Genomic DNA, 15,697 nt, shown 5'->3' with positions numbered 1-15,697 from the left:
CCATTACCTTATTTAGAAGACTGCATAAGGCCATCAATAAAATTTTAACTGTAAAAGAAACTTCCTCCTCCAAAACTGAAGCCCCCAAATGTAACAGGCTCGTACTACCCACTCGTTAGTAGCCAAGTTACGACAGGAAGGCAGGCCTTCGGTCCCCAAACCCGGTCCACTTAAATCTCGCTGGGTTCCTACACTGTACGCCCGGAGTGCTAGGACTGAGAGAGCTGGCGGGGAGTCGATGGACCGCAGCGGGAAGGGTAAGAGAGATGTGCAGCAGGGAAGGGTCTCTTCCTACTCGCGCGAAAGCCTGCAATACAGATAACGTGAGGCCAGACTCGTGGGGCTCACCTGTCCGGCGCCCAGAGGCGGGTGGTGCGGTCTCGGGACACGGACACAAAGGCCCCCGGCGGATATAGACAGCACACCAGGCCCCGCACGTCCAGCTCGTGCCCCGGGAGCGAGCAGCTCAGCCGGTACCTGGCGCCGCTACTCGCCATGGCCGGAATCGGTCGGGCTCCTGGGACCCCGACGCCTCGCGAAATCCGTCCCCAGGGCAGACCCGGCGTACTCCAGGCTGCAGCACAAGAGGGGCCTTCAGGTGAGTAGCAATCGGAGACCGGAAGGGCCTCAGAGGCGGTGCGGAAGGGCGGCGAAGAAGGGGCGCGCCGAGTAAGCCGAGTGACACAGCAACCCTGACAGGCACACCGGAATTCATCATCGGCGTCGGCCCGCCATGACGCAGTCTTCGTGCGTCGCGACTTCCGAGCCGGGCGCGAGGCCGAGGTTCGCCCCCCCCCCCCCCCGCCCCGCGCTCTGTGGACCCGGGCAAAGGAGATAAAGGTCTCTGGCCCTTCTCTTCGTCGCAGCACGCAGGACTCTTCTCCAATTCCGTCCCTTCCGAGACGCCGCCGAACTGTTTAAATCCGAGCTGGAACTACAAATCCCACAATGCTGCTCACGGGGGGCGTGAGCGGCCAGCGCGCCGAATCCAAGTATTTTAAATCTGGACTCCCCGCGTTACTCACGGCGGGATTGTTGAATAAAGTGTTTCCTATCTTCTGTTGGAATTGTTTACATCATTTTCTTCAGACCTTTGCAAGAGTCTTCTAAGATTCTTTCCAAGCTAAACGTTGTGTTTAAATTAAAACGAGAGAACTTCAGCCCAGATTGGGAACTTCCTTTAAGTTATCCCAGTCTCCTTGCCCGTTACCATCATATTTAGCAAATAAATACTATGGTCGGTTGTTTCGAATTGGCCCTATTTTCGCCTGCGTTGATAAAGTAGGACTAGGGTGGAGTTGAGAATACATATTTTTAATCAAATCCCCGTAATGCTTTTGTGGTTCAACATTGACAGTGATAGATACAACTCGTCCTATTTAATTTCCCTTCTACTCTGTTCGCTCATATCCAACTTCTTGAAGGCCACAGACTCTTCTAAAGTGCCAAGCCCAATTTGCAGTTTTCTTTAAAAAAATTTTTTTATTAGTACATGTTTGCAGTACATAATGATTACTTCTCTTTTCCCTTTTTAAAAGTCTCACAGGTTTGGAATCACTGCTCTGATTCCTGCTTCTCTGATGTGAGCCCGAAATATTGTTATTTAAATATCTCTTCTGCCCTTATACCCGCTCCCTACGTGGACTATTTACTACTTCATTTCTAATGCTGGGTCCCCAGATTGGTGTTTTCAAACTCTAGCTCCATACCTCCAGCTTCCTACTGGAAATTTCTACCTAAATTAAAAATACCTAGTGGTCTCTTGCATAAATCATTTCAACATTCTCTAATCTTTCTGCCTGTTCTCCCCAGTCAAGCAGACACATTAATTTAGGATTTTTTTTTTTTTTTTTTTGGTACCAGGGATTGAACTCAGGTCCTTGAGCTTGCGAGGCAGGTGGCGGAACCACTGAGCTAAATCCCTGGCCCAAACATAAGATTATTACCGTGTGTGTGTGTGTGTGTGTGTGTGTGTGTGTGTGTGTGCGCGCGCGCGTTTGCGCATGTGTGTATTACTGGCTATTGATCCCAGGAACTTCACACTGTGTATATCCCCAGCCTCTTCTAATGTTATTATTTTGAGGCAGGATCTTGCTCATCACTAATTTGCCCAAGCTGGGCTTGAACTTTTGATTTTCCTGCCTCAGCTTCCCAGAATGCTGGGATGACAAGTGTGTGGATTAAAGCAGGATTTAAAGAAAATAAATTCTTCTCAGCCTTGGGCACCCCTGCCCCCCTCAGTCACCCTTCTCTCCTCAGCTGTAACTCCTTGTTCTGGTAGAGATAAAATTGGCAACTATGTCCTGTAAACTAAGTTTATGTCATCTTGTTCTCACAAGATTCACAAGGCTCTGTCTTCTTTCAAGGCTAAATTGCAAAACTGCCTGCCCCTGTCCTGTTCTGGTAAACTCACTTGTTACATCACTAAAAAGACCACCCCCCCAAAAAAAAAATGTATAGAAACCAAAACATTTCCTTCTCCAGCACTCAGGGTTTTAGACAGGAGTCCAACTGAGTCAAGGTGCACCTATTAAATCCTCCTAATTCCCATTGGTCTCTCCTGTCTCTCAAAATTCTGCAGCAGCATCACATCTAGAAAGACTCTTTCTAAAAAATAGATCTAGTTATGTTAGTCCTCTGTTCAGTAACCTCTGATAGCTTTCCATTCTTGAAGTACATCACTGTACAAGGCCTTTCACATCATCTTAATCTGTTTTACCAGATTCCTCTCTTTTTGGTCACTCCCTTACCTCACCCATACTGAATTTCCCCAAATACATCATGCTGTTCATGCAGTTCTTTGGACGTGTATTTTCTCTTTTTTCTCTCTCTCTCGTTTAAAAATCTATAATGCTTTCTCTGTCATATATCAGCACCCATTTATCATTTGTACTCTTCAAGTTCCTGTGAGACCAATGCCATTTTAACCTGTCTCCAGTATAGTATTTGCTGCCTTCTAACACATTCATTTTTTTCTACCAGACTAAATTTCATTTAGAGCCTTTCATTCTTCTTGAATCTTACACATCTAGTTTACTGCTTTTTGCATAATAGGTCCTCAGTGAATGTTTTCCCACTTTATAGAGTACTTATTTCACTTATAGAGCAATTTTCACAGTCTCTCATTTAGGCTTTACAGTAACCCTGAAAGATAGTATTATTATTTCCACTTCACACATAACGAATTTGCCTTCTTTAAAAAATTAAGTTGGTGCATGCCTTATAATCCCAGCTCTACATAGGCTGAGGCAGGTAAATCAAACTTCAGGCCAGTCTGGATTACATAGTAGGACCTTATCTCAAAGACAGGAGGGGCGAGGGGAGGGCAAGGGTGAGGCGGAAGAAAGACCATCAAGATGGCTCCAGTTGTTGAAGCCCAATTCAACAGTAAATGGAAGGCCGGGGATTTAGCTCAGTGGTTCTGCTGCCTGCCTCACAAGCACAAAGTCCCGAGTTCAATCCCTGGTACCAAAAAACCCCAAAAAAACAGTAAATGGAAACCTACACTTAACAAATCAGAACCCACCAAACTATCCTTTGGGACTTTTCACATGTGTTCTTAGCCACATTTAAGATGTAAATCAGACATAGACTAGTTCTAAAGTGAAAGTAAAATGAAAGTTTAACCAGCAAATATGTTTTCTCAGTCTTGTTCCTAGAATGCCTTATAAAAGTTTCCCCTCAAGTTCCCTAGATGGTACCCAAACTGCATGTTATTTGGCTTTACCCAATTCATGAATGGCTACTCAAATTTTAAAATTTTGTGTGGCAGAAGCTGTGGTACACACCAATACTCCCAAGAGGCTGAGGCAGAAGGGTTTCTCGAGCCCAGACATTGGAGGCCAATGTGGGCAACATTGTGACCATGTCTGAAAGAAATTTATCTTATTTTTTATTTTTAGACCCGGGCTGGCCTTTAATTCATGAGCTCAAGGGCTTTTTCTGCAGATACCGTATGTGGAAACCTTTGACAAAGTGATAAAAGAAATTGAATACCAGGCCAAGAAGTATGACAACACAAAGCATTTAATTCAGAATAAAGAGATAAGGTGAAAGGACTTCAACTTGAGGAGATCTAAAGAGGGCATAGCACTGACAGAAAAAATAAGGCTGGCTTCTTAACAAAGGAAAGAGGTCAGATTTTACGGGGTTACTAGGGTAGGCTATGGTCTAGTTTATCATTAGGTCAGTTCTGGTTCTTCAAAGTAGTTCTGGAGAAGTCCTTATTACTCGGGGGCAATCTGGTTCCCATGAGATGATTGCTCCTGCTTAGGGGGGTGATCTCATTATGGGTAGTCTGTCTCTAGAGACTTGACTGGAATGAGATTTTGGGCCAATGACTGGAGATATCTAGATAATGCTCCAGGGGGGTCTGGACTAGGATGTTGTAAAGGGTACCAGTTGAGTATCGCTATAAATCTTCAGAACACCTTAGTCCTCAAGTGATGAGATAGGTTAGGTACATTTGGGCAATAAACCTTGTATTATCAGTTTTTAGATACTCCTTAAATGATTAACTTGCCTGTGTGTAAGGCTAAGCTGGGATCTAGCATAAAGTTTTAAGGCAATAAATGAAACATACAGAACGAAGGCAAGGATGTCAAGATTTATCCTGCTTAGTCTCTCTCTGGACATCTATAGGCCCAAGTAAAAAGTGAATGATTTTTAAGCAAAGGCAATTTTTAAGTCTTTAACTGTCTCATTACCACACCTCCCAAGTAACTGTCACTGGCTACCATGGGTCCTTATCCTTGTGGAAGATAGAATTGATGTGGATAGTTCTGAGCAGCTAGTGCAGGTCCTTGTTTCAGTGGTAGTGGAAATTAAAAATGAGGCCATCGGCACAAATTTTACAGGCAAAAGCTTTTAATTGGAAAGTAAGAGAAGGTGGTAAAGGACTTTAGCTTCAGGAGCTGAAACCAAGCTGGGAACATCTCTGACAAATATCAAGTTGTCTCCTTAACAAAGGAAAGTAAGAGAAAATACAGAAGAAATTGAAATCTCTTGAACTAGAAGAAGCACAAGTTTAATGAAGAGGATCAGACTGGTCCTATCAAAAAAGAACCAGGCTAGACTTTATGCATTTGTTGGAGTAGGTTAGAATCTGATTGATCATTATCTCAGCTCTGCTTTTGCAAGACGGCAGTTTCCCCCTATTGCTCCAAGGGGAAATTCGGCCTCCATAGTATGATTGTTTCTGGAAGTTGACCATAGGTTTAGGGCAATGGAGACTTCTGGAAATAGATGAATGTCCCTGTAAATCTCTTCTCTTGGTGTCTTCAGTCTTAAAGGGGGATGAGATTGGTTATGTAAATTTAGGGCTAATCAACTTTGTTTTGCCAACTTTTATTCACACATCTCCTAAAGGACTAACATGCCTATACACAAAGCTCAAAAGGGAATTGAGCCCAAACTTTATAAAATAAAGGTCAAGCTTTGTTTTGCTTTTAGTTAACTGTTGGGTGTCTATCTATAAGCCCAAGGGAAGAGTCATTGATCTTTTTTTCAGCAAAAACCGCTTTTACTTCCCTGACTGCCTCAGAAGAAAATTTAAATTATGCTTTTAATGAGAAGCAGGTGAGATCCCAGGAGTTTTTCTCCTCTGTCCCTATAATGCTCTCTTACCGTGTCAGTTCTAAAGTGAAAATAAAAGTTTATTCTGGGAAAGAAACATACAACTGGCCACCCTGCAGGCAATCCAGCCCCAGGAAAGAGAGAGCAAGGCATCTACTCCGTAGACAGACAGAGCCCGAAACAAAGGAAGCATCCCACTTTTACAGGGTTTCAAAGGAATGTCATTAATCATTCATGGATGTTTCCTAAAGAGGCAGAAGACTAAACTGAGTTTAGTTACTCCATAGGAATGTTTGTGCACAACCCAAAATATATTTAGACATATGTAATGTGCCCCTCTGGGTGGAGATCTTACCATACAAATGCCTCACAATAAAGCTATAGTGAGGTTTAGAGTCACCTCTTGGTCAGATCCATCATCACCTTTGCTTGTACTGATCGTTTCCAATTTGCCTGTCAATTCCATTTTTTTCCCTACAGGTTTTTTGTTTGTTTTTAAAATTTTTATGTTATTGGTATATACCTGTAGTACATGAAGTTTATTTTCATCTTACAAAATAGGTACATGTACTTAACGTATCTTGATTCTTTTTTATTCTTCTTTCCCTTCCCCTCTCCACCCACCTCCCTCCCTCAGACTCTAGATCCCCTTTCCCTAATTTCATTATTATTGTAATTATTATTTTTCTTTAGTTAATGTTTGTGACACCTTAGCTTGCTCCCTTAATAATTTGATTTCCACCTCTTATCACCAAAAGTTGCAGGTACCTGCTTGTTTTCATTCAGGCTACTAGCTTCAAAGTCCTGCCTGATTGATTCCTGACCCATAGTTGAGACTGTAGGTCAGGTCAGTGTGAAGGCCAATGCAACTGGCTAAATTTATCATACAGGGTAAGCATTCAATAGTACAGTTAGATTTTGGATCTAAAATGACCATAAAAGCCCCATATGTTTGGAAGGTGATTGATTATGAAGGTGCAATACCTGACTTGCTGTTAGGAGGTGGGGTCTGGTTGGAAGAGCCAAGTTATGGGAGTGTGGGTGGTGGGTGTATCTCCCTCCCAGCTGATCCTTTCATTCTCTGCTTCCTGGCCACCATGACAAGAGCAATTTCCCCCTATTGCTCCAAGGGGAAATTTTCTACCATGTGTCTCTTGCCTTGGAGATAGGTCACCACAGGCTGAAAAATAAACCTCTCCACCTTAAATTTGTGAATGTTGAGTATTTTGTCCCTGTGATAAGAAAGTGACTATGACAAGTACTTATTAAATTAGTTAACTGAGATAACTATTTTCAGGTAAGATAGCAAGAACATAATGGAGCTGAGACTGAACTTAAATTCTGTGAACAGTAAACTGAATTCTTGGTACTTTTTTCATAATGATATTTTATATGTTAAACAATTCAAAAATTTATACTAATGATTTTTTTCTAACTGTCCATCTGCATATAAATGATAATTTCTGGATCCCCTGTCATATGCCTCAGGGCATGTAGGAGAAATCACCATATTGTCAGGAGCTCTTTTAGAGATAATCTATAGAATCACTGGCCATCCAGACCAAACATTAAAGTTTATATAAACTTATCTGAGTGTTTTTTTTTCTTATGTTACTGCAGATTGAACCCAGAGGTGTTCTACTACTAAGCTACATTCCCAGTCCCTTTTGTTTTGAGACAAGGTTTTGTTAAATTGCCAAGGCTGACCTCAATCTTGTAATCTTCCTGCCTCAGCCTTCCAAACAACAGGTGTATACCACTATGCCAGGCTGGTGACTCATATTTAACCACCTTATTATAGTAATGTAAGACTGTGCGTCTCACCAACTGCTCCGAGGAGCTGACTACAGTGAGGATCACCTGGGAGGGAACACACCAGACAAGTTGTGAACTTAAAACAGACCTTTATTAGTCTGGCCAGATGGCACCCCCCCAAGCACCAAGCTTAGAGAGGCGAGAGCCTCAGAGCATGAGGTCCTTTTATAGGAGATGCTAGGGGGAAGTTGGCAAGCAGAAATACAAAGCGAAGTGCTGAAGGAGAGGGATTTTACAGATTGTTCTGTTATGGAGTTGGGTAAGCATGACGGAACACTGCACACTCAACAAACCTTCCTGGCGCAACAACAAGTACATTCCTGGAACTCGATGTTCCCTTGGTGATCCATAACAGAAGCAGACAAGTTGGGGCCCTATTACAAAATGGAGTAACTGTTGTTCAGTCTCACAGTAAGGGCTCATAAACTATCAAAAAATTTCTTCTCTCTTTTTAAAAATCTTTCTTTACAATATGATATTTCTTTTCTATATAGTAAAAGAGGTTGGTTTCTACTTTTTTTGTTTTTGACTTGGCTTTCACTTTATGTAATTGGGAATTTTATCATCACAGACCTTCCTTACCTAACTCCCATCCTAATATGCTTGCTGTGGAGAAAGGAAGGGGATGGAAAAAAATTTTTTAAAATGTTATATCCATGTTCCAACTCCTCGTGTTGAATGTAATAATTACAAACTGCAAACATGTATTAATAAAAATAAAAAATTTCAAAAAGCAAATGAAAAGTAGTATTTTTGCTGTTTTCTGGTACTTCTTGAAAGACCCTAGTTAGCAAGACAGACTCCATATTGCTGCTTGACCCACCTGTCTGCCCTTTAGATGAACTCAGAAGGAGGAAGCTTAAAAACCTCCTCCCCTTAGAAAACCTCTTTAGAAATAACAATTAATCAACTATTGTTTTACAAATGTTCTAACAGCAGGACGTTCTGCTTCTGTACCTTTTGCTTGCTTTACTAGTTCTATCCCATAGGGGGGGCCTAGAAACTGTTGGCCTCAAAGGTGTATAAAACATGTTTGTCTTCCCCCAGTTGAGGCTCAAGTCTGATGCTCAGCTCAGGTCCCAGCCAGTAATAAACTCCTGTGTGGATTTGGTATCAGTCTCTGGTTGGTTCTTTCTCACTGGGTGCAACATTCTTAGAGGCCCCAGTGAGATAGCCAGCTGCTCTGGAACTTATTATCTTGGATCCATTGTTTCTTTTTAGAAAAGACCAGGATTGGACATCCGCAGTGTTCGGCCCCTCTGAACACCGGTCTGTGGAAGGAGAGGGCACCCTGATGGTATTCTGGGGCTCGGCCACCCTGACGGTATTTAGGCCAGTCCCAGCCGGGCCCTATCACCGATCAACCGACCCGCAGGAGTTTATTGGGAAAGCCTCTAGAGGTAAGAGTCAAATGATTCTTAGTGCACTCTGGGTAGGTAGGAGGAAGCCAGACACAGCACAGGTTCCCCTACCTAGAGTCTCTTCTCGATGGCAAGCAGACTCACTGGGTTGGAGTCCTCAGAAGAGTGACTCCCTGGGTGGGGTCAGAATCCATTCGGCCTCAGAGGTTTTACTTGGCCCAAGTTTGTCTCTGTCTGTTTATTGTTGTCTGTCTGCTTGCTCTGTGTGCCTTTTGCATTTTCACAGGCTAAAATTATGGGTTCCTCACAGTCCACAGAAGGAACTCCACTTGATTGTGTTTTGAATAACTTCAAAAAAATTTATTCCACAGACAAGGAAGATGAATATGGCATGAACCTGGGATGATTGCCAGCAGCTTTTACAGATCCTGTTCACCACTGAGGAACGGACCGCATTTAACAACAAGCAGTCAAAGAGGCCCTGGGGCCAAACCCCAGCATCACTCCTGGAACTCCAGGGCATTTGGCCAGGGCTGAAACAGTAGTTCCGTCGTGACACCCCAAATGGGACCCCAGTGATGATGATGGTAAGAGGAGGCTGGGGACCTACCGCCAGCACTTATTAGGGGGACTCCAGGTAGCTGCCAAAAAGCTCACTAATTTGAGTAAGGTAAGTGAGGTTCGCCAGGAAAAAACAGAGTCTCCGACTGTGTTTTTAGAGAGACTCTTGGAAGCCTATAGACTTTTCACTCCTATTGACCCAGAGGCTCCCAAAAGTGCAGCAGCTTTAAATTTGGCCAGTCAGCCCCAGACATTAGAAAAAAAATTACAGAAATTAGAAGGATTTGAGGGAAAGAATAAGACTGAACTACTGAACATAGCCCAGAAAGTTTATGATAACCATGATGCCCCCCGAGGAAGTCCTAGCCAAAAAACTGGGGAAAGTCACTATTGCTTCACTCCAGGCACAAGAGAGAGTCCCTCCGGACAGAAAAAGAGAAAGCCACCTTTTTGGCTTTAAAGAAAGCCTTAGCGTCAGCACCAGCCCTGGCCCTACTTGATGTCACCAAGCCCTTTCGGTTGTTTGTGGCCGAATGAGGGGGCATAGCCAAAGGAGTGCTAGCTCAGGCATTAGGGCCTTGGAACAGACCTGTGGCCTACCTGTCTAAAAGACTTGATCCTGTGGCAAGTGGATGGCCTACCTGTTTGAGGGCAGTTACAACCACTGCCCTCCTGGTCAAGGAGGTAGATAAGCTCAGCCTGGGACAGGACGTGGTCATCACCACACCCTATGTGGTGGAGATGTTGCTGAGAGGAGCCCCAGAATGATGGCTCTCCAACGCCTGCCTGACTCAGTACCAGGCCCTGTTGCTGAATGCTCCACACATCAAATTCACCCGAGAAACGACCCTCAATCCGGTCGCCTTACTCCCGGACTCTGGCTCATATGCATGCCCCTCCATGACTGTCTGGACACTCTGACAACTTCCACCACCAACTGCCCACACCTAACTGATGTTCCCCTGCAAAGCCCAGATGAGACCTTCTTCACCAATGGAAACAGCTTTGTGGAAAACAGAGTCAGGTAGCGGTGGTGGCCATAGTCAGTCCAGGAGGACAGGTGCATTGGACACAGGCATTAAGCCAGGGGGCTTCAACTCAGAGGGTTGAACTAATAGCCTTAACCCAAGCCCTGTTAGGTTGAGACAAGGCTGTAAACATCTACACTGACAGCTGGTATGCATTTGCCACTGCCCATGTGCATGGCGACATCTACAGATAGAGAGGGCTATTGACATCAGAAGGGAAAACTATCAAAAAAAAATTTTGGCCTTATTGGAGACAATTTGAGAACCCAGGGCGTTGGCCATTATTCATTACAAAAGCTACCAAAAAAGAGACAGCTTCGAGGCCCGAGGTAACTGAGAGGCTCATGATGCGGCCCGATGAGTGGCCAGAGAACCAGTGGGGCCAATAGACATTCTGCCCATCCAACCCTTTGGCTACCTCCCAGAAAGACCCACATATACCCTGGAAGAGGAAGAGGAAAACCAAAAGCGAGGGAGTACAAAACTGGACTCAGGCTGGTGGAAAGGGACAAACAAACAAATTTGTCTCCCCCAAGCCCTAGAGCGACAACTTGTTCATCAGTTACATCACTTAGCTCACTTGAGAAAATCAAAGTTAAAAAGACTAATGAGCTCTAAGTTTTCAATCCCAAGACTGACCTCTATGGTTCAGGACATCAGTTCCAGGTGTCAGATGTGTGCACAGTTAAACTCCAAGGTGAAACCAAAGAACAAAGGTAATCGACTATGGGGAAGAGCCAGGGGAACATGGGGAACTTGATTTCACCAAAATAAAATCCAGCAATAGGTTCAAATATTTACTGGTATTGGTTGACACCTACTCAGGTTGGATAGAAGCTTTCCCCACTCATGGAGAATCAGTCAACATAGTAACTAAGGTTTTTCTCCAGGAGATATTTCCCCGATTTGGCATCCCTCATTACCTGGGGTCTGACAATGCCTTCATGGCACAGATATCCAAATTGTTGGCAAGAGCACTACATATCAATTGGAAGTTACACTGTGCCTATCGCCCACAAAGTTCAGGGCAAGTGGACAGGATGGATAGGACCCTGAAAGAAACACTGACTAAATATGTTCTAGAAACTGGCGGTAGGTGGCCCAATCTGCTTCCTCTAGCCTTGTTAAGAGTTAGATGTACCCCATATGCGATAAGTTTACCCCTTTTGAAATCTTGTATGGGAGGCCGCCGCCACTCCTCCCTAAGTTAAACCTTGAACAGATAACAGAGAGTTCTTGTGTCTCTTTACTTCAGTCTCTTCAAGCCTTACAGATTCTTCAGAGTGAGATCCAGGCTACAAGACAACAGGCTCGAGAAAAAGCCTCTGCGACATTCCAGCCCCATGGTTTCAAGTCAGGAGACCTGGTCCTGATATGCTTGGTCTGCTTGCACCGAGGACTTGACTATTTAAATACATTCCCAAATCAATCTTGGCTACCCAATCTGCCACTTTATTTTGTGTCATGGTGTATGTTTTCCACAAGTCTTGTATTATAATAAAAAAGGAGGCCGCGAACATCTGGGATTAACCACTGAACACTATAGGAGTAAATGGGCTGCCCCCGTTTTAGTGCCCATTCTGGTGGGATTAGGAATAGCCAGGTCAGCGGCTATTGGAACTTCCTCCCTGATCCTTCAGGACAAATTTTAAAGCCCTAAGCCACCAGGTAGCCAGAGATTTGGGTTGCCTGAAAGACTTGATCTCTAGATTAAAAAACCAGGTTGATTCCCTAGCTGAGATGGTCCTACAAATCAAAGGGGACTTGACCTCCTGTTCATGAAACAAAAAGGGTTATGTGTAGCCCTAAAAAAACCCAAAAACCTGTTGCTTCTATGCTAATGGTTAACTACCCTAGTTTCTGCTATAGCAGGCCCCCTAGTTATCTTACTTCTGCTTTTGCTCGTGAGACCTTACATTACAAATGCTCTGACTAAATACATTAGACAGAGGGTTGATACAGTTAAACTGGTGGTGTTGAGACAAAATTATGAAATTTTAAAAGACGTTTTAAAAAAAATTCAAAGAGTAAATATAGGAATCAAAGATTTGATTAAGTTACAAGAACCAGTGGGGCAGGAAAGACCCTGGTTAGCAAGACAGACTCCATATTGCTGCTTGACCCACCTGTCTGCCCTTTAGATGAACTCAGAAGGAGGAAGCTTAAAAACCTCCTCCCCTTTGAAAGCCTCTTTAGAACTAACAATTAATCAACTATTGTATTACAAATGTTCTAACAGCAGGACGTTCTGCTTCTGTACCTTTTGCTTGCTTTACTAGTTCTATCTCATAGGGGGGCCTAGAAACTGTTGGCCTCAAAGGTGTATAAAACATGTTTGTCTTCCCCCAGTTGAGGCTCGAGTCTGATGCTCGGCTCGAGTCCCAGCCAGTAATAAACTCCTGTGTGGATTTAATATCGGTCTCTGGTTGGTTCTTTTTCACTGGGTGCAACACTTCTCAGTTTCAGGCCTCACCCACTTTCACAGAGTTATTGTTAACAGGCCCATATGACTGCAACTGGCCACTTTCTTGTTCCTGTGTTGATCGCTTATCCTTCTTCAGAGTCTACTCTGGCTTCAGTTTTCACATTTCCGTCTCTCCTCTTTGAAGTTCATTGAGTAGCTAGGATTTCAGGGGTGTCACTCCTGGCCTACCTTACAGTTTTTTTTTTCTCAGTATGATACCTTCAGTATGACAGTAAAAACGCCTAGATTCACTATAAAATAACGGTAATACAAATTAAATGAAAATAAAGTTAAGGTCAATATACTCCAGGGCTGGTAACTTAGAAGGAAAAAGTTAGGCAAGCTAAAGCAAGAAATCTTTAAGAGCAATGAAATTTGGCTTGTGTGTAAAAGTGATACTGATAGAATTCTAGGGGCGAAGAGAAATTTCTCCTCCTCTCTGAAGGTTTTCTGGAATAAAGGATGATTTAAAGGAAGTAAAATGCCAATTTTCAAATCCTAGCCATCTAGTATTCTGCCCTGGGACAATTGTTGTTATTGGTTTCCTGTATACTTCCCAAAGATCATTTATATAGATGTGGGGATATATGAGCTTTGACTACTTCACCATACATGTTGGGTCACTTTCCATATTGCAGGGAAAGAAAAATAATTGCTTTCTCTTGCTTCTCATGTTCAGTTTCTGGAGAACTTACAAACTGAACTGACAAAACATAGATTAACAGGAAGAAAATAATTTGTGTGCATATGAGAGCATGTAAAAGAAGGAGCTGACTCATCAAATAGTTAAGGGCTTATACATCCAACTTACTAGGGAAAAGGGAGGGGTGTGTGTGTGTGTGTGTGTGTGTGTGTGTGTGTAATGTGTAATGGTTTCGTTTTGTACCAGGGATCAAACTTGGGACCTTGTGTTTGCAAAGCAGGTTGTGGAACCACTGAGCTAAATCCCCAGTCCTGTGTAATGGTTTCTATCAAAAATTCAAATGGTTTTCTTTAAGAAAGACATGGAATTTCAGGAGAACAGACAATCTATACATATCTCTATATAGGTTTGAATATCTTTCCAGTATCTTCAGGGTTACAAATCAGAAGATTTATGGTGGCCTTGTTGCCTGGAAATTGCTGCTTTTATTAAGATAAGGAAAGCTCTGAGAAGCTTTTTCTCCTCATCTGGTGAATCTCATATGTTTTCAGTTTAAAATAATTTTTCTACACTTTTTTTTTTTTTTTTTTTTTTTTTTTAGTGCCAGGGATCGAACTTGGGTCCTTGCGCTTGTGGGGCAGGTGGCGGAACCACTGAGCTAAATCCCCGGTCCTAAAATAATTTTTATGTTAACTCTGGCCTTCTAAATTTATCCCCATAAGGATACCCTTCCCCTCCACCCCACCCACAACTAGGGATCAATACCTAGGACCTTGTGGATGCTGGGTAATCATTGTTCAATCACTGAGCTACATCCTTAGCCCAGGAGCTTTTTAAAAAAATGATATATAATGTTTAATGGCAAAAGAAAGCTTTTATGCATTATTGTATATTGACTATAGTAGTCTACAAACTGAAGATTTTAAGTTAAACAGTCCTTTTAAAAATTACATATATATTGGGCCGGGGATTTAGCTCAGTGGTTTCGCCGCCTGCTGCGCAAGCACAAGGACTTGAGTTTGATCCCTGGTACCAAAAAAAAAGAAAAAAAAATTACATATATTACAATGAATACATCCCACCAACCTATCTAGATAGAAATAAAATCTTTGTACTATTATTTTCAGACATCAGTTCCACATTAGTACTATATTATACTATATTCTCAGACATCAGTACTATATTATAGAATTGGATCTATATGGCTTGCCTTTCAAAGATAGTCAGGTGTCTCTAAAAAGTGGTTTAGCCAATTCCCTTACGCTTTTTTTGTTTGTCTGTGTTCCCTCAAAGCTAGTACAATTTATTTCTTAGAATAAAACTAAAATTATACATTTGATATGACAAGATGGGATAAAACTCTTATAGAGGAAGAAACAAGTTCAGAGCTGGGACAACGTAAATATTTATGCAGGCTTTCTATTATAATACTGACTAGAAATATTTTTAATCTTCTTGTCTATCCAAAATATCTTATTTTTAGGGCCGGGTATTTACCTCAGTGGTTCCTACGCCTGCCTCACAAGCGCAAGGTCCTGAGTTCAATCCCCAGTACCAAAAAGAACCCCCCCAAAACAAACAAACAAACAAACAAAAAACAGGGCCGGGGATTTAGCTCAGTGGTTCTGTTCCCTGCCTCAAAAGCACAATGTTCTGAGTAGTTTGATCCCTGGTACCAAAATACCTTATTTTTAATAGCCAAATCATCTGTGATTTTTATGGCTATGATATTATTCAATCAGTGTCTTTAGATTTTTCCTAATCTTTTACTATAACAAATGAATAACCATGGTTATGATTATATGTATTCTATAGACATGAATTCAAAATGAATATATTGTATGCTGAATTCCTCAACGTCCTGGTTCAACGGACACACACATTTGAATTTTAACAGCCATTTTCTTTCCATAGATGCTCCCAGCAGTGTATCTAATTTTCTGTTTCAGTTGATGTAATAAGTAATCTCTTCTTGGCCAGGTCTTCCTATCCAGGGATATTCAAATGACCGATAGGCCAACAAGACCAGGGATATAGCCTGCAATTATTTGGCTGAATCTGGTTTACTTCCACTGAAAATTTTGAATATGGTAAGATAATGTGGCAATAGAAAGAAGAAACCAAAAGATTCACAAGGAGAAGGTAATACACACATATGAGGCCACAGAGGTCCTAAGAAAGTAGCAGTGAGGGCTGAGGGTGTAGTTCAGTGTAAAATAGTAGCCTACCATGCATGAGGCCTTGGGTTCAA

General features: G+C 42.5%; 1 protein-coding gene and 1 long non-coding RNA gene across 6 annotated transcripts in view; one reads left to right on the top strand and one right to left on the bottom strand.

Moving 5' to 3' along the window:
- Plaa (phospholipase A2 activating protein) overlaps window positions 1-936 on the bottom strand; it is a 41,731-nt gene extending 40,795 nt beyond the window's left edge. The window contains exon 1 of one of the 4 annotated variants that reach the window (XM_004838364.3): window positions 349-936. In XM_004838364.3, coding sequence (XP_004838421.1) covers window positions 349-497 — 149 coding nt within the window. In that variant the 5' untranslated portion in view covers window positions 498-936. The remainder of the gene's footprint in view (window positions 1-348) is intronic. The other 3 variants (XM_004838365.3, XM_021252933.2, XM_087183820.1) reach the window with 3 other exon arrangements.
- Window positions 937-7,732: 6,796 nt separating this feature from the next.
- On the top strand, window positions 7,733-12,752 carry LOC110347741 (uncharacterized). Of its 2 annotated transcripts, XR_002392526.2 has the most exons (4): window positions 7,733-7,800; window positions 8,611-8,789; window positions 9,122-9,337; window positions 11,595-12,752. It is a non-coding gene; the product is annotated as an uncharacterized LOC110347741 (long non-coding RNA). The 2 variants fall into 2 exon arrangements; XR_002392524.2 differs by lacking the exon at window positions 7,733-7,800 and having other exon boundaries at window positions 8,460-8,789.
- The last annotated feature ends 2,945 nt before the right edge of the window (window positions 12,753-15,697 follow it).

The sequence above is a fragment of the Heterocephalus glaber genome, unplaced genomic scaffold, assembly GCF_053883595.1.
Source record: "Heterocephalus glaber isolate CG9 unplaced genomic scaffold, H.glaber_assembly_v1.0 deba00001481, whole genome shotgun sequence".
Taxonomy (NCBI): Eukaryota; Metazoa; Chordata; class Mammalia; order Rodentia; family Bathyergidae; genus Heterocephalus; species Heterocephalus glaber.
This window is presented reverse-complemented; position numbering and strand designations above follow the sequence as displayed.